Below are 21,861 nucleotides of genomic sequence, written 5' to 3'. Positions count from 1 at the left end.
GCAACATGGTAATTGGTACCAAGGAGCTAGGTGGGTTACTGTTTCAAGGAGAAAAAATAAAATAGAGAAGATCTGGGAGGTTGTGTGTTGGGTTTTAGGACAAGTTATACTCAAAATATATATTTTTTTATAAGTAATTTACACTAAAAATATACAAAATCAATGGTTTATATCAATAATGTCAAGATCCTATAGCTTTAATTTAGTTTTGGTTTTTTTTTTTTTTTTTAAATATAAAAAAGCTCCAAAAAGCGCACTTTGAGCTTTTTGAAAAAGCACAAAAAAGCGCACCTAAAGTGTGCTTCTTTGAATGAGCTTAGTTTTTGAGGCAAAAAGCGTTGGAGCCTTAGGGTTTCGAGCTTTGAGCTTAAGCGCGTTTTTAACAACACTGTAAACAAGCCAAGCCCAAGCAAAAAAATTTATTCATGAACAGGCTCATGAGCTATTAGGCTTGATACAAAACAATTCAAGCATACACTTATTTATAAGTTTATATGCGTTAGCTGAATATACTCATTATACATATCTTAATAATGACATGGCCAACATAGAACCACTACCCATTACCTTAATTTTTTTTTTTTTTTTCCTTTTCCTCTAAATTGACCAAGTACCATTTTAGACCATAGTTACATTTAAAAATAAATTAATTAATTAAGTAAACCACAAATGATCCTTCCTTATCAATCATTTATAGTAAAATTATGAAACATATTATTATTTTTTCATTCATAATAGTTACAAACAAGTATTTTTCTAATTCATCATCATCTAAAGTTAATGTAAAATTTGTATTTTGAACAATTTCTGAAGCTATAGACAATGAATGATGAATGAATGAATTTAATAATGTAAATTTTTAATTTGAATAATGGCAAATCATAAGTAGGACTAGATGCATGATAAAATGAGTATACTTTTTTTTTTTTTTTTTTTTTTTTAATTTTAGAGATTTTAAGCATTTAATAATATAATCTTTTAAAAGATCTCTAGCTTAAAAGCTTGACTTAAGCTCAAGTTTGAGCTTGATATTAAGCTTGACTTTGGCTTTGACTAATTAATCAAACCAAGCCAAGCCATCAAGCTTTTTGGCTTTCCCATGAGCTCAAGCTCAAACACTATTTTTAGGCTTGTCACAAACTTGAGCCAAGCTTGAGCTTTTATAATTTCTTGACGAGCTAAGCTTAAACATACATTACTCAATAAAGCTCGACTCGTTCACAGCCCTACATAAAGTGCAAGAACCCTTGCCACTCACTAGACCATGGCGTGATGTAATGTGCTGCTTACAGGGAATGTCCCAGCTAGACCTAGCTAACTCTTGCTCACTTTTCACTACATCTGAACTTCAAAGTCCAATGCAACGCTTTGTTAGTAAGCGACACCAACTTTTATCTAAAATGGACCCAATTATAAGAAAAGTTACCAATTTTTTATGTTGGCCTTCAACCTACCACAACCATCCTTTTTCTAGACTTGGACTGGCTATGAGAAAAATAAAATTCCTTAAAGATTCAATTTAGGTTTGGAAATCCCAGCTTCAAACGTTGCCATGCAAAAAGTAACTCCATTATAAAATTTATAGGAGCTGGAAGACATCAACTCATGCATTTGTTTGTTTGATTAAAAGCTAGAGAATCACTTAATAGTTTTAAAAAATTTTAAAAAAATTCTAAAAACATTATTGGGAAAAAAATCGGAACATTTTACATCAAAGCGTTGAGTTCTCATATGAAAAGAAATAACCAGATTTTGAAAGGAAAACATGTCCTCCATTTATTTTATTCCCATAGAAATTTTCATACCCTCAACACAATAAAATAGCTTCAAGTTTTCACTATAATGGCATTAAAGATATTAAAGTGCACAAAAAAAAAAAAAAAAAAAAATTACCATTAGGAAGTAGATTCCCTTCATAAAACTGCTCCCCAGATTCTGGCCACACTTCATGCTTGGACCCATCAATGGAAGTAAATGACACGAACGATTCTGTTGGGTGCAAGAGACCAAATGTAGGGTGTACTCTCAAGCAAACAAGTCTACAACACAAAAGCAAAACCAAGAATTATGCATGAATTCAAAGAAAGAAATAGAGTCAAAAAGATGAAGAGTCAAAGTTAGAATCATCAAGTATGATGAAAATTAAATGTATCAAAATCTTTCCATCTAAAAAGTTGGTTACAGTAAAGGGATAAGAAAAACTGCTAGCTAAGAGAGCTTTGTTGAATGACAACGCTGATTTAAAGCCAAACAAGAATGTTGCTAATTTTCTTCATAGATCTGTAATATTAATTTCATTTGGATTTTATTTATGAATTTAATTTAATTGATTACATCGAATCTTTCATTCTTTGTTGTAATCCTTGAAACTCTGCCTAAAGGCCCCAAAAAAACAGTGTCAGACACGCCCTTTGCAACTCTGTGTTGCATAGCTTGGTATCAGAGCAAACATTGATCTAGTAAACTAGACCTTAACATCCAAACATCAATAATAAAATCCAAACATCCAAGTTTGTCAAGCCCATCCAACACACTGAGAACCAGGTGAGACCTACCCACTCAACCAACCATTCAAAATAAAAGAAAAATTAGAGAGAGAGAGAGAGAAGAGTAGGAAGAAGAAGAGGAAGAAAAAGAAACTTCTACAACTGATGATAGCCATCAAACTCCAAATTGGTTTACATAGCAAAGTTCAAACCCAACTTCCTGACAGGCCCAAACTGCTGACATCAATAAACCCACCAACTCACATTTGTTCTTCGACATCAATATATTTTGTATAAAGTTTAGTTGTCATGGAGACCATGTAAACCTTCGTTTGTAATCTGTAGGATGGACTCAATTTTGAGTCTTCATTTATTAATTAATTAAATTCATTATTATATATATATATATATATATATATAAAGTGTCAAGATCAACTTGCTCATGAAGTAACTTTAAGTAATGTTACACAACCTAATAAATTTTCAATAGATAAAAAAGTTTAAATCTCACACCGCTATATTTCATGTTCTTTATATTCTTAACAGGCAAACCAAATTTTGTGCCAATTGGATATTATTTATTATTTAATCCAAAAACTCATCTTTTATGCATTATTTTAAAATACATAAACTTGAAATTCAAATATTTAATAAATGACATAGTTATCGATCTTTGATCATTTCTAAATTTTGCAAACATGAAGGGAATGTCCTCATATTCTTAGCTCATTCATGAAAAAAAAAAAAAAAAAAAAACATGTGATATAATATATGTGGTAATTATTTAGTTACTTTCGTGGTTGATTTTGAACATAGCAAACTAATTCTTCTAGAGTTATAGTCATTAAGTGATTAAATTATTAACTAATATTACTAATTAGTCATAGAGCATTATAGATATAGGAGATTTAAGAAAGGATATTACATGGAAATACTAATATCTAGCTTATCCAAAAAAATAAAATGACTTGACTTGCAATTTTTGTGTTAAAATTGCAAAAGTAGGGCATATCTAAATGTTATATGAATTATATAAAAAGTTTTATTTCAATTTATATGATAATTTGATCATTTGATTGTTGCATTTCTCATTAATAATAATTTTTAAATTTTTTAAAATTATTTTTAAAAAATTTGCGCTTCACTTCAATCAGGCATGCGCTTGCGCTTTGCGCTTTGCGCCTAGGTTCCAAGAGGCCTTTGCGCTTAGGTACACCCCTCGCTTTTATCAACATTGCTTGTTTATTAAACGAGCTTAAAACTAAGACTTAAGCTTGGTTTATTTATAAACAAACAAATATGAATGAGCTTTTTATCGAGATGAGTCCGAGTTATTTATAATCAACTTGGTTCATTTACAGCCCTATGTATGTGTGAGGGTAAAAGAATTTAGTTCATGACAATAAGATTTGTTTTGTAACTTGGAATGTAGAGTTTTTAACAGGGAAACTCATGGAAATGATAGAGACAATTTGTAGGAGAAGAATAAACACAGTGTGGTTACTGAAAACTAAGTGCGTTGGTGAGAAATCTAGAGGAATTGAACATATAGGATCTAAACAATGGTATACAATAAAAGACAAATAGAAATGGGGATAGAATTTGCAATGACATATAATCTTATATTTGCAAACACTTGCTCTAAGAAAATGGATTCACACTTAATTACTTTCAAAAGTGGGACAAACATTGGTCAAATAGATTTCATCCTTAAAAAGTTGATAGTATGTATTGTAAATAATGCAAGATGATACTATTTTTTTGATAGGTAATATGAGAACTATTATTAATGAAATAAGAAAGAAACATACAGGGTGTTCATGATGATGAACATAGAAAAGCATAAACAGTAAACAGAACAGAAGGAATCAGGAGCCTAGTCTAAGTCTCTAAGAGAAGAAAAAAATTGTAGAAGAGGAGCAATATGTAAAACCCCAACACTGAGACCAATCAAAAAGTCTACGCTGGCACAAGTCTTTTAATTTAACCAACGTCTTCTCAAAATCTTCAAAGCAACGACAATCACGTTCCAACCAAATAGTCCACATCAAAAAGCCTGGAATTAAATTCCAAATATGTGAATTATGTTTCCCAAGCCGGTAACTCCAACAAAGTAATAGCCCCCTCCACAAAGCTAGACAAGACCCACTGAATACCGAAAGCTTAAAGCATAAGGACCCATAAAGAGTATGCTACAGGACAATGAATAAGGAGATGATCCACAAATTCCCAACTGCAGCCGCACATGCAATGCCAATTCGCCAAAGGGTGACCCCTAAGCATGAGATTATCCAAAGTAAGAATACGGTCATGAGCAACCGTCCACAAGAAAAAAGCCACCCTTTTGGGAACCTTTGCTTTCCAAATGCCCTTCCAAGGGAAAATAAAGTTAGGAGTCTTCCGTAACTCATTATAAAAAGAACGAGCATCAAACTTACCATTTCCATTAAGGCCCCAACTTAGAGTGTCGCTGCCTACTCCCTGTGGAAGACGAGCTAGAATAAAAGCAAGTAGAGAGAAAGATGCAGCTAACTCCCAGTCTTGGAATTCCCTATAAAATTTCAGGTTCCAAGTCCTAACATTTCCCCCCACCTGATGACACAACACCTTAGAGATACAAGCTTCCTTATTAACTGAAATTGCATATAACTCAGGATAACCACTCAGACTTAGATTGGTGGTACTAGATATTTGTATTAGAAGATTGAAAAGAAGAGATATTAGAAAGAGTAACACAAGAATTAGGTGGTGGGGTTTGAAGGGAGAGAAATAAGTTGTGTTTAAAGATAGAATGATTGAAAGCAGGTGAGACCTAGATGAAGTTTTTGATAGGATGTGGAATGAAATGACCAGTTGTATTAAAAGAGTGCCCAAAGAAGTTATTGGAGAATATAAAGGATGTATGATATTGACCACAAAGACTTGGTGGTGGAGGTCCCAGCAGCAGAGGGAAAAGTGAGTGAACTATACAAGTCTACCTAGATGTAGAGACAATGTCGCTTATGTAAGTTTGGTCAAAGTAGAAATAAAGATGAAAAAGTTGTAAAATTGGATGGTCGAGAGATACCAAAGAGTGAGTGTTTTGATACGTTGAATTTGTAATTCATAAAGATGGACAGATTGAAGGAAATGTGAATCATAGGATAAGGGCACGGTGGATGAAGTGGGGAAATGTATTTGGAGTATTGTGTGATAGTCGGGTAAAGAGAGAGAAAGTTCTAAACTAATGTTGTTAGAAGTAGTAGAAAGGACCTGTTAATTAAATGGTGATGCAAAATATGATGTTGGATGGGATAGAATGATAAAGAAGAATACATGTCGCAAACACTAATTAGTTTGTTGAGTATCTATAGTTGATCCAAGGTTTTGGGGCTAAAGCTTTGTTGTTGTTAAGTTTCTGAATAAAGCTGTGTTGCCAGAAATATTAGACTAATAACTTGAAGAAAGGATGTCAGTTGTAGTTTTTATCCGTCTCCATTGAGGACAAGAGTCATCAAATTAGGTACAGGTGCTTGGATCTGGATGAAGAAATCAAAATATGAATTTCAAGTCTTAGAAAGAGCTTAGAGCTTGAAGAAGGTACAGCACGTTGGCTGCTTTGTTCAGCTGTAGGCTTGAGTCATTAGAGGGTCTTGAAGTAAGGATGCCTCAGTTATGCAGATCTAGACAAAGTTTGGCATTTACAAACCTAAAGCCTTTTATTTTTCTTATATAAAAAAGAAAACCCTAAGAGTTAGGACTTATTCTCAGGAATATCGTTACACTTAGTAACACTTACAATTATTATGTCAGAAATTGATAATGCATGGTTTGAAAATATTAGCTATGCTCTATGCTTACCACGGTAGAAACTCATTACTCAGTTGATGGAACTGAGACAAGATATGCACTTTGTTTCCAAGTGTTATAATTATATGTCCCACGATTAATCCTAGATTACATGCCCAAAAATATCTAAGATTACAGTGGATGAACAGCAGCGAATTTGATCCACTCAACAATAGAGAAGAAACTGGTATAAAATGAGCATAAACTACATCTTCATTGAATATCAGTAAATCATACTGGGTATTGTAGATATCCTTCTATATAAATGCTCTTTACACATTTTAAGGTATGACCAATTCAATCTGTAGTTAGTGACTGCCATTACTGCCATATATCCAAAGATTGCTGATAAAGGTTTTATAAGTTGTTGCTTTCTCTTCTCTGAAATATATTTTCTCAGTTCACATTTTTAATAAGAAGCTGCAACTACCTTTAAAAGCTATCCTAGGACTTCTTCTCAAAAGCCACCAAAAAAGTCTAAGCCACTTCACAAAATTGGCAGAAAGCTAAAGCACTGTTCAGCTTTTTAAAGGCTGATGCAACCCTTAAGAAACTGTGAAAGACCCCATTATTGGGCCTGACTTGTATATTAGTTAACTCAGTTTGTAGAAATTTTTTTCCTATCACATTGATCAGAAGTTGGTTTCTAACTTTCTATTGCCGCTGTTGTTTCAGGTGAATGGATACTTACTGATAAATGTCTGGGCTTGGGGCTTGTCAATCGGTTTAATGTCAAAGAGGTTTTCAAGTGTCTCATCCATTGGGGAACTGGGACAGTTAATTTGGAGTTGTGGTCAGAAGATAGACCTGTTTCAAGTCAATCACCTCTCAGGATCTCCCATGAGTACGAGGTGATAGAAATCCCAAAATTGTGATCCAACATATAGATTATAGAGTTGCTATCAGAAGATTCTGTATAATAAAACTTTTTAAGTATGTCTTGTATGAGGATCAAGTGATAGCCCAGCGATAATTACATTTTGTTATCTGCCTATTTCAAAAAAAAAATTATGACTTTTATAACGAGCTTGAAATCAAACTAATATTCACTATAAAATGTGTCTTATGGTTATTAAAAAAAAAAAAATGGTCTTACAATTACTGCCCCTGGCTACCGTTCCCTTTCAACATTTTTTTCACATCACACCTGACATCATAATGGGGGCTACTATATGAACTCTCTTAATTTCACCGGTTACATGCATCCATGATCAATCCCTATAATCCTTTAACAGGTGCTGCCTCTTACATGATGAGTGAACCATCTCAAGTCTTGCCTAACTTTGATCAATTAATAGTGCCAATCTGACGTGGGATAGAATATGAGGTTTAATTTTTATGAATAATACTAAAGATACAAATTTTTTTTATAAAAAATTATACAAATTGTTGATGTGGTGGGTGGTTATTGGTAAATGAAAAAGTGATATTAATGTTAGGTTTAGATGAAAACCAATAAGATGTTAGCTCATCAACATTTTGTAAAAATGTTGTAAAATAGTTTATAACTATAGCATTACCCAATTTTTGTTATTTGTTAATTTTTAAACTTTTTTTTTTTTTGGTAGCTTTTGTTATTTTAGGATTTAGCATTTTATTTTCTTGATTTTAGGTGTTTTTAAAGGCTTTTCTAGTCAAATTAGAATCCTATTATGGTCAATTTGGATTTTTTCCAAATAAAACAATATATATATATATATATATTGTGTGTGTGGATTCTAGGTTTTCCTTGTGGAATCAATGAATCCCTTATGGACTTAAGGGTTCCATTGTGCTAGAACAAGATCTAGTCCTTTCATGCTTACTATTCTGAGTCAATTTGTATAAGAATTTGTTAGTATCTTGAAATAGTGAAAGGCAACAGTGAAAGTGTAAGCCTTCTGGATGGCGATTCAAACTAATGGTGAGAAGATGACTTGTGAACTCAATGAGAGTTGAGACATGCTCTTCAAGTTAGATTTGAATTGAATAACAAGAAGGATAACAATCATGAAATATGACTCACAATCAACTTATTGGTAATCACAATTCCTTTCATGAAATTTATAAGGATTATAGTTTTTTTTTTTTTTTTTTTGGGGGGAAGAATTGTAAAATTTAATGTCTATTTTTAATAAGAAGAATTCCTTAAGACTTGATTTAGAGGATTTTTTTGATTATATGGATAATCCTAAGGAGAGAAAGGTTAAATTTTCTTTGTATAAACTTAGTTGATTTGCCCTAGATTGGTGAGAATGAATACAATATCATAGAATCTAATTAGGTAAAGACAAAATTTGTTCATTGTCAAAGATGCTTACAATTGAGTTTTTCCCTCTCTCTTTTTATGATGTAATTGTGTCATATACAAAGCAAAATTATAGGTCAATAAGTTCAAACTCAAATTATATTGATGAATTTTGCATTCAACAATCGAGGGAAGATATAAAATTGGGAAAGTAAAGCCTGGGAGATCCTTGACTCCAGGAAAGTAAAGCTTGGGAGATCCTTGATCCCAACAAAGCTAAGGAGATTCTTTATTCCAGTAAGGCTGAGTACACCCTCGATTTCAGCAAAGCTTAGGAGATCCTCGACTCCAGGAATGTAAAGTTGGAGATTCTGGATTCCAGTATATATATACATATATATAAAACTAAGTAGTTCCCTGGGGCTAGACATGAATCCAACAAAAATAGAGTAGCTCCTTAATTTCAAAGAAGCTGAGTAGTTCCTTGGTTCCTACCATGGTTCTAGCAAAATGGAGTAGTTCCTTAGTTCCATAAAAAATTCGAATTGTTCCTTGATGGAATAGTTTTCTAATTCTGGTAAAGTGGAACAGTTCCTTGGTTCCAACAAAGTTAAAGTACTTCCTTGGATCCAGCAAAGTAAAATGGTTATAAAAAAAAAAAAAAAATGGAGGCAACAGAAAAATTGATAGAAGTTCCACAATAGCATCAAGAGAAGGTGGATCAAGCATGGTTCAACAACTGCCACATGTCCTGGGGACTAAAGCCTATTGTGCGATGGGCCTTGAATATATTTTGAAGAAAATCAATAGAAACAATATATTGTAAGTCAGTAGCAAAATCAACATTATTGAAAGCTCAACAACTATAAAGTGCATCTATCATTTATTGCAGCTCAACAATTAGGCTAACCCATGGAAATAACAAGATTTGGAGAAGCTATAAAGTCCACTGAAGGACACGTACAACTAGCTCTAAAGGCCGACCATGGTATCACAAGTATCGCCTGATCCTTTCAATGTACCATTGATATGTGAAATAGGGACTAAATGGGAAGCCCACAAAAATTGCTACCAATCCTAGTCCTTTCATCTAGCACGAAGTAAACTTTGTGGAAAACATATTCTATGATGAGTCGGCTCCAGCTGAAGAATATCCCATTGTTAGGATTCTTTAATCTAAATGAAACAATGGCCAACCAAGATTAGTAGCTAATGATATGAAAATTCATACACAAGAATTTCAGCAATAGGAGAAAATGTCTTTAAGTATTCCTTTTGCAACCCATCAAGCTTTCAAATGCTCAATAGATCCATCTGATAAGTACTTCACAGTGTATACCCATCAACAGCTAATAATAGATTTTCTTGATGGAAGAGTAGCTAAATCCCAAGTACTAATGGAGTGCTGACATCTCTTCTTCCATGGCTGTCCTTAAGTCTGGAATAGACGAAGCCTCCTAAATAGATTGGAGAATAGCCATAGAAGAGATGGAAGGGTAAAAGCGCAAAGAGATGGAGATAAATTTGTCATACAATACAAACTTGGAAATAGGATGAGAAGTACAAGTATGCTTACCCTATGCAAAGCAATGGGAAGAGAATTAAGTGCGGGAGTGGCTCTCGAGACAAGGAGGAGTCAATGGGAGGTGGTGGCCAATGAATGCATAAATATTGATACGGGTACGGGTATGGGTACGATACATGGATACAATATTTCTTGAAAAGCCTAGGGTGTGATATGTTGGGGATACATGTATTAATTACTTATTAAATATTTTTTATTTATATATATAGTTTTATATATTGTTAAGCATTTATTTTTTATATATTGTTAATCATATATCAATTTAAATATAAATAAATATTCTTACAAGTTTGGACTATCTCTTATTATTGGGGTTGGGTTACAACGGTATCCAAGCTGTATTACAGGCGTATCCTGTACGTATTTGCCCTAAAAAAAAAAAAAAGACTATCTGGTATGATGCGTATCAGATATGGGTATGTGAGCAAAAATGAAGCATCTATGCATTTTAGGGTGACATCAACACAAACAAATTGAAGGCAAAGAGTAGGGTAATATCACTTGTATGATTGTATCCCTTCTGAATATGAAAAACCCTAAGAAAATTACACTTAAAAGATCTAGGAGCAAGTTTTTACAGAGTTGAATCTTTAAAAGGGGTCTATGGAATTATATGGGTGCTTGTCCCTATTTTGACTCTTGTATTAGGAATCACAATAGGCGTACTAGTAATTGTATGGTTAGAAAGAGAAATATCCGCAAGGCTACAACAACATATTGGACCCGAATATTCCGGTTATCACCCCCTAGGCCCAAGATGTGAACATAATATACATGCATAAATGTGTTTTGTAGATTCTTAAGACAGTATGCACCTCTCACTAATGTATTACTTAACAGTTAGGAAATTAGGCTAAGCCAGAAATTTTTTTTTAAATCCTGTGGGCCTTTTAAACCATATGGCTGGACCAAAAGTTTGCAAGCATAGTCTTTTTTATGTCATATGATTAACTCTTATTTGTTTCTGTTATTATTTATTGTTGTGCTTCAGACTATGGTGTAAAAGTTGTATTATCCAGATTGAAGACAAATGTTAGTTATCTTCAGTTAAGGCTTGTTCTTGGTAAGATTGCATTTACTTTAGTACTTATTTGATGCCCATCTAATCATAATAACCACAATGACTTTATTATTGATTGATTTTTTTAGAGATATTGGAGCTGCTATCTTTGATGGAGAATGTCAGGCATTTTCTCCGTGTCTTGTCTAAAAGGTTTGTTGGTGCAATGAGGAGAATCCTAACACTTTCTTTGAGCATTGAATTCAAGCCAAATTGAAAAGTTCTTTATCTTTTTTTTTTTTTTTTTTTTGATAAGTGAGTTTTGGCCCAAGTAAATTGTGTTACCCCTTAGGATTGCCAATTAGAAGATTTCTTGTAATGTTGTCTCAAGTTTTATTCCTTTTGATGTGTCCCCTGAATGTTCAACATCTTACGGTCTTAAACAGAGCTCTAGGGCATGTAACCTTGGTCTGAGGGGTATTCTAAAACTGCAGACTTGGATGTTGTTATTGTTGGCTTTGACTGTTATATAGACTTTGAGTTCTGATACACGTGAGAAAATTATTCTTTTCTGGCTACAGTCTAAAGACCAATCTGAGATTTTGGGAGGCCACCTTTGTGGTCATGTTTTAACCTAGGGAGCCGTTTTCAGGTCTAATTTGCCAGTTAATGTGGGTGTTATGCAAAAAATGTGATTTTTGTATTTACTCAGTATTGAGTCTGCTTGTTTTTCATTTAAAGAATACACTACAATGCTTGCAAAACCAAATATGGGATATTATTCTCTTAATTTATTGTGATTTGTAGTAATAGTGTAAATGTGTGAAATAGAGTAGCTCGAAATAGAAACACAAATGTGAAGGTAGTTTATCCGCGCTTAAATCATACTTGCTTTTATATGATTAAGTACGAATAGTTTGCGTTGTTATGTTATTGTAGTGATAAAATTTCGGTGAATATGACTGCACTTTATTGAAATTGTTGTCAATGCAAAAACACGTAAAAGCAAAGAAATAAAAATAATGCTACAAACACAAACTATTTTACAATTTTTTTTACAAACTACTGATGTAATGGGTGATTATTGGTAAGTTAAAACATGATGTTAGTGGTAGGCCCAAATGAGAACCAGTAAGAATTTTTCACATCAATAGTTTATAAAAAAGTTTGTAAAATAGTTTGTGTTTGTAAAATTACTCAAGAAATAAAATCCTAAAATAATGAAAATTAAAACTTGACCTCCAGTTTTTGTCTGGAAATTGAAATCTTCCACACCAAATAAAAAGATATTTTAAATACTTGACCACCTTCAAATTTTGGTTAGAATTATTTCCCCACAATCATGCTTTAGAATTTCTTCTAATTATTTGCCACAATTGTTAATTTAGAATTGCTTCTTTTCACCCTTCAACTGGTTTGCAATATAACTAATAAAGGATTAAAGAAAAGAGTTCGAATTTAGTAAGAATGAGGTGTAAAACTCAAGTATTACACCATCCAATAAGAAATTGTTACATTGACATTTTACTTAAATTTCAATACATTTTACCACAACTAATAACATCTGAATAAACTTCCAATTTGGTTGGATTTATATATGGGTATTAGAATTGATTAGATGTGGTTGTAATTATTCTTAGATATATGATAAGATGATGTGGCATGCTAAGATTAGAGAGGTAAAACATAGGTTTTACACCACATTCTTACCGAATTTAATCTCTAAAGAAAATATTAACTCTAGAAAAATTAACAGATGGTGTAGTAATGGTCTTTAGGAAATCAATTGGATTTTGGGNGAAAAAAAAAAAAAAAAGAAGAAGAAGCAATTTTACAGGGTGAATTACATGAAGAAGTCTATATGGAACAACCACCAGGGTTTGTTGTTTAGGGGGAGTCTGGTAAGACGTCTCAATTGCATAGAGCCATTTATGTCCTTACTCCTTAGGCAATCTCCTGAAACTTAATTTGTTAAGTTCAGTGAAGCAGTAGTCAGGTTTGAACTCTGTCGTTAATTTGATTACATTGTATTCTCTCATACCTCTAAGAGAGGAAAGATCATATGAATAGTTTTATGTTGATGACATAATTATTACAGGTGATGATAGGAAGGGAATTAATGTGTTGAAGGCATTTTTCCAAAACTCGTTTTGAACTAAGAATTTGGGTAAGTTAATATATTTCTTGAGTATTGAGGTAGCACGATCTAAAGGAGGGATTAATTTTTCAAAAAGGAAATATTTGGATATTTTGAAAGAAACATGTGTTAAGTTCTGAATCTGTAGACTCCTACGGATCCCAATGTCAACCTGTACATGGATTAGAGGGAGTTGTTATCTAATCCTAGGAAATATTGTCGTGGCAAGCTAAACTATCTCCCCATCACTCAACTAGACATATAGTTTACAGTTAGTGTTGTGAGTCAGTATGTGACAACTCCTAGTTTTTGTTGTTTTTTTTTTATTATTATATATGACAGCTCCTAGTCTCTTTGCATTGTGAAATATCTTAAAGCATATTCTGGTCATGGACTTTTATATAGAGCTATATGGTCCTTTAAGGGTAGAAGCATTTACAGATTCATATTGAGCAAGGTCATCCTCAGGTAGATGATCCACTGCTGGATATTGTACTTTGTAGAGGGAAACCTGACCACTTGGAAAAGCAAGAAGTAGGGTATTGTGTCCCAACCTAACGTAAGATGAGTATTGGGCCATGCCTCATACATTGTGTGAACTTATATTGATTTTTCTGGAGGAAATATGGCCATGTGTAGTGATAATCAGGCAATGATCCATATTGCTTCTAATCCTGTATTACATAAGCAAACATGCATATAGAGGTAAATCATCATCTTGTCCAAGAAAAACAGCAAAGTGGTGTAATTGCTACCTCATTTGGATTTGTTTACTAAACCCTTGTGTGAAGCTCATTTGAATTTGTTATGTAATAAACTGGGATTAGATAATATATTGTCCCAGCTTGAAGGGCAGTGTTACAAGTAATGCATTAGTAATAGAGGGAAGCTAGTAATTTGTACTGTAATTTAATTAATTAAAAAAAACCTAAACCACATTTTTCATTACACAACAGTAACTTCTAGTTGCTGAGTACACTATCCTGCAGCGGATTTCAGTACTGAGCAAATTTCCCTTTCTATCTATATGTTGTATTTCCAGATATTATAAGAAATCAGTTCCTTGTTGATAAGCCAATTTTTTTCTCAAAACTAGGAAAAAAAGAAACAGAAAAAAAGAAGTTCAAGATTAGAATTGTGCATTTTGTAAGCTTACCAGATTGAGGCTTCAACTTTGGAGAAAGACCATACAATGCATATTTGGCATAGGCTAACAACCTAACCCGTTGTGAAGCACCCAACCTGCTAATGATAGTTCTCAATAGCCCACTGAAAGAAAGAACAAACGATGTGGAAACTATCAGTCAGCATTTTTCTTTCTTTATTTCATCATTTCCCCTTTATCCCTCTTCTTTGCTAGAAATTAGTTAGCATCTTATATAATTACTGAGCCCTTCTTACTCTGTACGCAATATTCTGGAAAATTCTGGAGGCAGAGATTCCATAAATGAAGATATGTCTTCCATCTTCAGAGATTTCAACTCCTGCTTTAAATTCCTTTTCTCTTCAATAGACATTCCACCCAAAAGAGCTGATTTACTATCAAGCCACAAAAGTTACATGAGATAGCTGTTGTAACTGTTTAAAGGACCACCAAAGGACAAATGAGATATCCAGCAAGAAAAAGGAAAAAGGACTGAAAAGAGGAGTTCCAGAACATTTCCATTAGTAGAAAGAAAGGGGGCAAAAAAGAAAGAAAGTATAGATTACTGTATCTAGGGAAAAATTTATGATGGTAGTTTCCATGAGGTCACCAAAAAACAGATTATCAATTTGAATTTCAAGAATTTATATGTGAAAGAAAAGTATATGGGGCAATTAAGCCAACATCTGTCTCTAACTAAGAACCAAAAAAATTGTATTGAGAAAAGGCTACTAATAAAAAGTATTTTGTGTAATATTGTCTCTTTATCCACTGTCTCAATCTCAGTGACTAGAAGATAGGAATGTTGTAGCAGGATTGCTTCTTTTTTCTTTTCCTTTTTTTTTTTCTTCTTTTTTTTGGGAGAGGGAGGGGGTAGGGGGGGGTGGATGAGGTTGGGGCGGGGAAGCGGGATTTTTTTGATGGAGATGAATTCAACCATCTAGTACAATAGAATATGGTATGTTCTGTACAAGTTGATGGCTTGGGTATTCACAAGTTGGGAACTTTTAATCAAACCTTATTATGAAAAAGGAAATGGCGTTATGAGGAGGTACATGATCATCTTTGGAGACAGGTTATCAAAGGCACGCTGGAGTTCCTCCTGAGACTCATCTGTTTTAAGCTAGGAGATGATAGTGGGTTTCAACTCTAGTATGACGTGGTGTGGTGATAAGGCTTTAAAGGATAGGATTCTGAACTTCTTAGAGAGAGCTATGGATAAATAAGGTCCAATTGCCTTGCCTATTGGAGTGATTAGAGTAGGGGATCAGCTTGGAATGCCGGGTCTTTGAGACAGTTTCATGATTGAGTGCTATTTTAATCTTCCATTGAGTTGTGATGTTGATTGTATCTGTTGCAGGCTTCCTAAAAATTTGAAGGTTACAATTTGTTTGTTTTATGAGGTAATTAGAATGCCTAGAATGCTAGGATTTCTCTGGAAGAGTAGTTGGTCTGCAAAGGTACCATGGGAAGTTGCTTTTAGTGGATAGACAGCCTTTGGGTAGATTTCTGACAGTTGATAATCTGTGTTATGTGGATTGGCAAGAGATAAATGATCACAAATTTAATGCCACAAAGGCTCAATAGAAACTCTTTAAAGTCCATTTGTATACAATGTTTATACGACTGAATGTAGATTATAGGCAGTTTTCTTTATGATTCATTTTGGACTTTACTGGTTTCTTGAATTTTTGGTTGTAATTTGTTCAGGGGATTACATGTTTCACAATTTGTATTTATACTTTTAATTTTTTCAAAAAAAGTTACATTACTTGTAAAACATAATACAAACAGATTAGAACTAAATATTTTTGAAGAGGCAAGTTGGTCATGATAAATTTCATACGTGTCCAGAATCTTAATATAAAGTTCGATATAGCTGACATGCTTGACAGGTTTACAAATGAATTACATTATGGTGAATCCTGACATTTTGTTCATCATAGGTTTAAAACTATCAAAAGCACTTGAATACCACTATTTTATTCTGTAAATATTTAATCTAACTTCCTCCCTGGTATTAATTGTTTTTATTTAATTGATTTTACTTAGTTTTTACACTTTGCAAGGCAATCTATGAATCATCATCACAAATCATTCCAAGGTGTAGAACTGAGTGATGTCAAAAGAGACACCTTTCATCAAGACTCTAATTGACTAGTAAAATACTCTTTGAACGAACTAAAAGGACAATAAATAATCACCTGTCAATAGTTCTTCCAGTGAAAATGAGAGGCAAGTATTTAAAGTACTTTCCAACACCAAATCGTTCACTTAGCTGTTGTATTTTATTTGCATCCAGAAGAATTAAAGCCTTCCAAAGTTCACAATAGTCAATTCTAAATCCTTCATCCAGTTGTCTGTAGATTCCATGATCTAAAAGAACTGTACAATTTATGTATGACAAAGAGAATGATAAGAAATCTCATACAAAACATTGTTTTATCTCAGATAAAATTAATAGATATTTAATCATCAATCAGGACATACCCAAACAAAAGCCATTCCGACCTTCTGGAGAAACTAATATATTACCAGGGTGAGGATCTCCATGAATGAAACCATGGATGAATATCATTTCAGCAAATACTTCCATCAATGCTTTTGCAACCTACAATAGGTGAACCATTTCATTTATCCAAGACTTACGTAGCAGAGAAGTTTGCATAACTGCCCTAGGATGAGTTATGAAGGCCCTCTCAGCTCAATTATAAAAGGATAATTAAGTTGCAACTCATACACTTAAAAGCATTCCGCACCCTGCCAATGTTTCATCATTAAAGAAAGATTTGATTGGTCAATATCATGCTTTGACATAGGATTATATATTCAGGACAAAAAGAGAGACTTCATATGGCTGAAATGAGCCAAGCTTCAAGCAAGTAGCTTGTGTTCAGCATGCCTTGACTAATCTTTTGCTAGCAAACCAAGCCTGGGTTCACTTTCAAGCTTGTTAAGAAAATGAGACGGGCTCGGTTCATTAGGCTTGTGAGCCAAAGCTTTATGAGCTAGGCTATGTTTGATATCTCTACATGGAATGCATTCTGCAAGTTTCAAAATATAGGAAAGAAAATAAAAATAACTCTTCTTTTTATTTTTTGGTTAAGTAAGAAATCCAGTCCCAAAAGCCACCTAATTATCATATTTTCAGGCAAACATAATGAAGAGGACTTTATGTTCATAATGATGAACACAGTATCATAAAAAGTTGAAAAATACAAAAAATGTCAAATGGAAGATCTAAGAGAATTTTGGAACTCTAAAATCGAAGAACAGTGTGTTAAAACCCAAACCCAAGACCAATCAAATAGAGTATGAGCTTGGAAAAATGGAAGGAAAGAAATGGTAATTTGTGTCAATTACAATTATACCCCTATGATATAAGAATGTTTTTAAATTATTTTCCAGAGTACTTCAAGTTTGATTACAATAACATACTGTATTAACAAATGAATATTAGAATAGAATCAATAGATGCTCAAAATTCATTATGGGCTAACCATTTTTTAAAAAGAAAAATTCTGAGTATAGCATTGTGCAAATAAATAGAATTTTTTAATAATTACTTTAACAATTAACTAAAATACAAATAAATAGAATAAATTTGAAAAAAAATGGCAATGTTGAATAAAAAATATCTAAAAAAAAAATTAAACAGATTTTTACAGCTTATATAAGCAAAAGAGAAAACAATAAAGCATAAGCAAACAAAGTAATATTAAAATCATAACTAATCCTATACATACAAATCATAATTGCATAAAAACAAAAATGTAATTCCAATTTTCATATTGTAAAAAATAATAATAATAACCACTCAAAAATAATGTGTGGGGAGTGGGGACCAGGTAGAGAAAAAAATCCCATGCCTCTTTCCATCCCATTTTCTTCAATATCAAACAGATGAAATTCTTGCTCTCCCCTATCTTTTCCTCTTTCTATCCTCCCAAAATCATACCAACCAAACACATCATTAGTTTCTTGGAGAAAAGTGAGATGGAGAGTGAAAGAAATTATTATTTTTATAATAAAGAAGTTAAAGAAGTAGCTTGCGACCTCTCAGCCCACATTGATTTGAGTAATTGGCGCAAACCCATTGGCATGAATAAGCTTCAAAGCAATGCTGGCAATGAACTTAAGTTGCTGAGCATCTATACCATGCTCAAACTTGTGTTCTTTTCTCAGCTGAGCTCTGGAAAAGCTTGAACATCTATAAAATCTCACTAAGTCAAGCATGGGCAGCCATTTGCAGCCGTAGAACATATAACGTCACAATAGCAGAAAATGATTACAAAGACATCCAGTAGCTACGTAAGAAAACCAACCTTGATTGGATTGATTCCCATCTCTTTTAAAAATTCCACATCATCAACCTGAAATTTAAGGAAGTTCTTGTTAATAGCACATAACATTTAAAGTCAAAAGGCACCCCCAGAACGCTGCCTGTGTACATGGGGAGTATTCTCATTTTAAATTTCAACAAAAATCTTCAATTTCCTATAATAAAAATAATAAGAAAAACATCCAAAGTTAAAAGCATAATATAACAACAATAGCATAAGAGAGTCCTTGGAAATCATTGAATATATCCATGCATGTAATCTCAAATATCTTGTAATTCTTTAACACATGAAGTATAATATTCTTTCATATATAAATAAATGGGATTATAATAGATCACAAGACATCCATAAACTCTTGATATCATGAGTTCATTGTTCAAAGCCACCACAAGAAGCCAAAAATGTCAATTCAATACCAATTGAAGGATAATGATAATAACTACTAGACCCCTTTTAAAGATTCCACTTTGTAAAAACTTGCTCCTAGATCTTTTAAGTGTAATTTTCTTAGGTTTTTTCATATTCAGAAGGGATACAATCATACAAGTGATATTACCCTACTCTTTGCCTTCAATTTGTTTGTGTTGATGTCACCCTAGAATGCATAGATGCTTCATTTTTGCTCACATACCCATATCCAATACGCATCATACCAGATAGTCTTTTCTTTTCTTTTTTCTTTTTTTTTTTGGGCCAATACGTCCAGGATACGCCTATAATACAGCTTGGATACCCTTGTAACCCAACCCCCAATAATGAGAGATAGTCCAAACTTGTAAGAATATTTATTTATATTTAAATTGATATATGATAAACAATATATAAAAAATAAATGCTTAAAAATATATAAAACTATATATATATATAAATTAATTAATTAATTAATAAGTAATTAATACATGTATCCCCAACATATCACACCCTAGGCTTTTCAAGAAATATTGTATCCATGTATCGTACCCATACCCGTACCCGTATCAATATTTATGCATTCATTGGCCACCACCTCCCACTGACTCCTTGTCTTGAGATCCACTCCCGCACTTAATTCTCTTCCCATTGCTTTACATAGGGTAAGCATACTTGTACTTCTCATCCTATTTCCAAGTTTGTATTGTATGACAAATTTATCTCCATCTCTTTGCGCTTTTACCATTTCCATGTCTTCTATGGCTATTCTCCAGTCTATTTAGGAGGCTTCGTCTATTCCAGACTTAAGGACAGCCATGGAAGAAGAGATGTCAGCACTCCATTAGACTGATACTTGGGATTTAGCTACTCTTCCATCAAGAAAATCTATTATTAGTTGTTGATGGGTATAAACTGTGAAGTACTTATCAGATGGATCTATTGAGCATTTGAAAGCTTGACGGGTTGCAAAAGGAATACTTAGAGACATTTTCTCCTATTGCTGAAATTCTTGTGTATGAATTTTCATATCGTTAGCTAATAATCTTGGTTGGCCATTGTTTCATTTAGATAAAAGAAAAAGAAGAAGAAGAAGAAGAAGAAGCAATTTTACAGGGTGAATTACATGAAGAAGTCTATATGGAACAACCACCAGGGTTTGTTGTTTAGGGGGAGTTTGCTAAGGCGTGTCAACTGCATAGAGCCATTTATGTCCTTACTCCTTAGGCAATCTCCTGAAACTTAATTTGTTAAATTCAGTGAAGCAGTAGTCAGGTTTGAACTGTGTCGTTAATTTGATTACATTGTATTCTCTCATACCTCTAAGAGAGGAAAGATCATATGAATAGTTTTATGTTGATATCATAATTATTACAAAAATGCTTGACGATTGATAATTTGCTTTCTTTGTAGAGTAGCTTTCTTTGTATGGTCTGCTGCCTTAGGGAAATGCTTCACAATTGATAATTTGCGAAAAAGGAAGGTGTAGATTTTGGATTGGTGCTACATGTGCAAGAGCAATGGTGAATCGGTTGACCATCACTTCCTTCACTGCCCTGTTGCTATGGATCTATGGTCTATGGTTTTGGATTTATTTGGAGTATCTTGGGTTATGCCTCATACTGTTTTGGGGCTGTTAGGGTGTTGGCAAGGCAGCTTTGGTCATTATCGAAATGGTTATATATGGTCCATCATTCCTCATGGCTTAATGTGGTGTCTTTGGAGGGAGAGAAATAGTCATTGTTTTGAAGATATTAAGAGATCTATTCCGGACCTCAAGCTATTCTTTTTTAGAACTTTGTTGGATTGGTTGTTTGCTTTGCAAAACATATCTTTCCCCTCTTTTATTGATTTCCTAGATTCTTGCAATTTTTGTTTTTTATTTGCTCTCTCCTTGTTTGCTCCCTTTGTACTAGGGCGTTTCCCTTTTGATATCAATATATTTTACTTAACAAAAAAAAATAATAATTATTGCGGGTGATGATAGGAAGGGAATTAATGTGTTGAAGGCATTTTTCCAAAACTTGTTTTGAACTAAGAATTTGGGTAAGTTATGATATTTCTTGAGTATTGAGGTAGCACGAAGGAGGGATTAATTTGTCATAAAGGAAATATTTGGATATTTTGAAAGAAATATGTGTTAAGTTCTGAATCTGTAGACTCCTATGGATCCCAATGTCAACCTGTACATGGATTAGAGGGAGTTGTTATCTAATCCTAGGAAATATTGTCGTGGCAAGCTAAACTATCTCCCCATCACTCAACTAGACATATAGTTTACTGTTAGCGTTGTGAGTCAGTATGTGACAACTCCTAGTTTTTGTTGTTTTTTTTTTTTATTATTATATATGACAGCTCCTAGTCTCTTTGCATTGTGAAGTATCTTAAAGCATATTCTGGTCGTGGACTTTTATATAGAGCTATATGGTCATTTAAGGGTAGAAGCATTTACAGATTCAGATTGAGCAAGGTCATCCTCAGGTAGATGATCTACTGCTGGATATTGTACTTTGTAGAGGGAAACCTGACCACTTGGAAAAGCAAGAAGTAGGGTATTGTGTCCCAACCTAACGTAAGATGAGTATTGGGCCATGCCTCATACATTGTGTGAACTTATGTTGATTTTTCTGGAGGAAATATGGCCATGTGTAGTGATAATCAGGCAATGATCCATATTGCTTCTAATCCTGTATTACATAAGCA

General features: G+C 33.3%; 1 protein-coding gene and 1 long non-coding RNA gene across 13 annotated transcripts in view; one reads left to right on the top strand and one right to left on the bottom strand.

Annotated features, from left to right (window-relative positions):
* Positions 1-9,725: 9,725 nt before the first annotated feature.
* LOC136066007 (uncharacterized) lies at positions 9,726-11,677 on the top strand. The gene is made up of 2 exons (XR_010627557.1): positions 9,726-11,189; positions 11,276-11,677. It is a non-coding gene; the product is annotated as an uncharacterized LOC136066007 (long non-coding RNA).
* A 1,283-nt stretch (positions 11,678-12,960) lies between these two features.
* Positions 12,961-21,861, bottom strand: part of LOC111993080 (uncharacterized) — a 34,758-nt gene continuing 25,857 nt past the window's right edge. For 11 of the 12 annotated variants that reach the window (XM_065769812.1, XM_065769810.1, XM_065769806.1 and 8 more), the window contains one exon: positions 19,204-21,845. In XM_065769812.1, coding sequence (XP_065625884.1) covers positions 21,817-21,845 — 29 coding nt within the window. In that variant the 3' untranslated portion in view covers positions 19,204-21,816. Of the gene's footprint in view, positions 13,938-14,419; positions 14,533-14,664; positions 14,803-16,611; positions 16,793-16,897; positions 17,019-18,732; positions 18,781-19,203; positions 21,846-21,861 lie in introns of those variants that run through there. The other variant, XM_065769841.1, reaches the window with a different exon arrangement.

Source organism: Quercus suber, unplaced genomic scaffold (assembly GCF_002906115.3).
Source record: "Quercus suber isolate HL8 unplaced genomic scaffold, Cork oak 2.0 scaffold_28, whole genome shotgun sequence".
Lineage (NCBI taxonomy): Eukaryota > Viridiplantae > Streptophyta > Magnoliopsida > Fagales > Fagaceae > Quercus > Quercus suber.
Note: the sequence above shows the minus strand (reverse complement) of the source record. Positions and strands in the feature narration are given on the sequence as shown.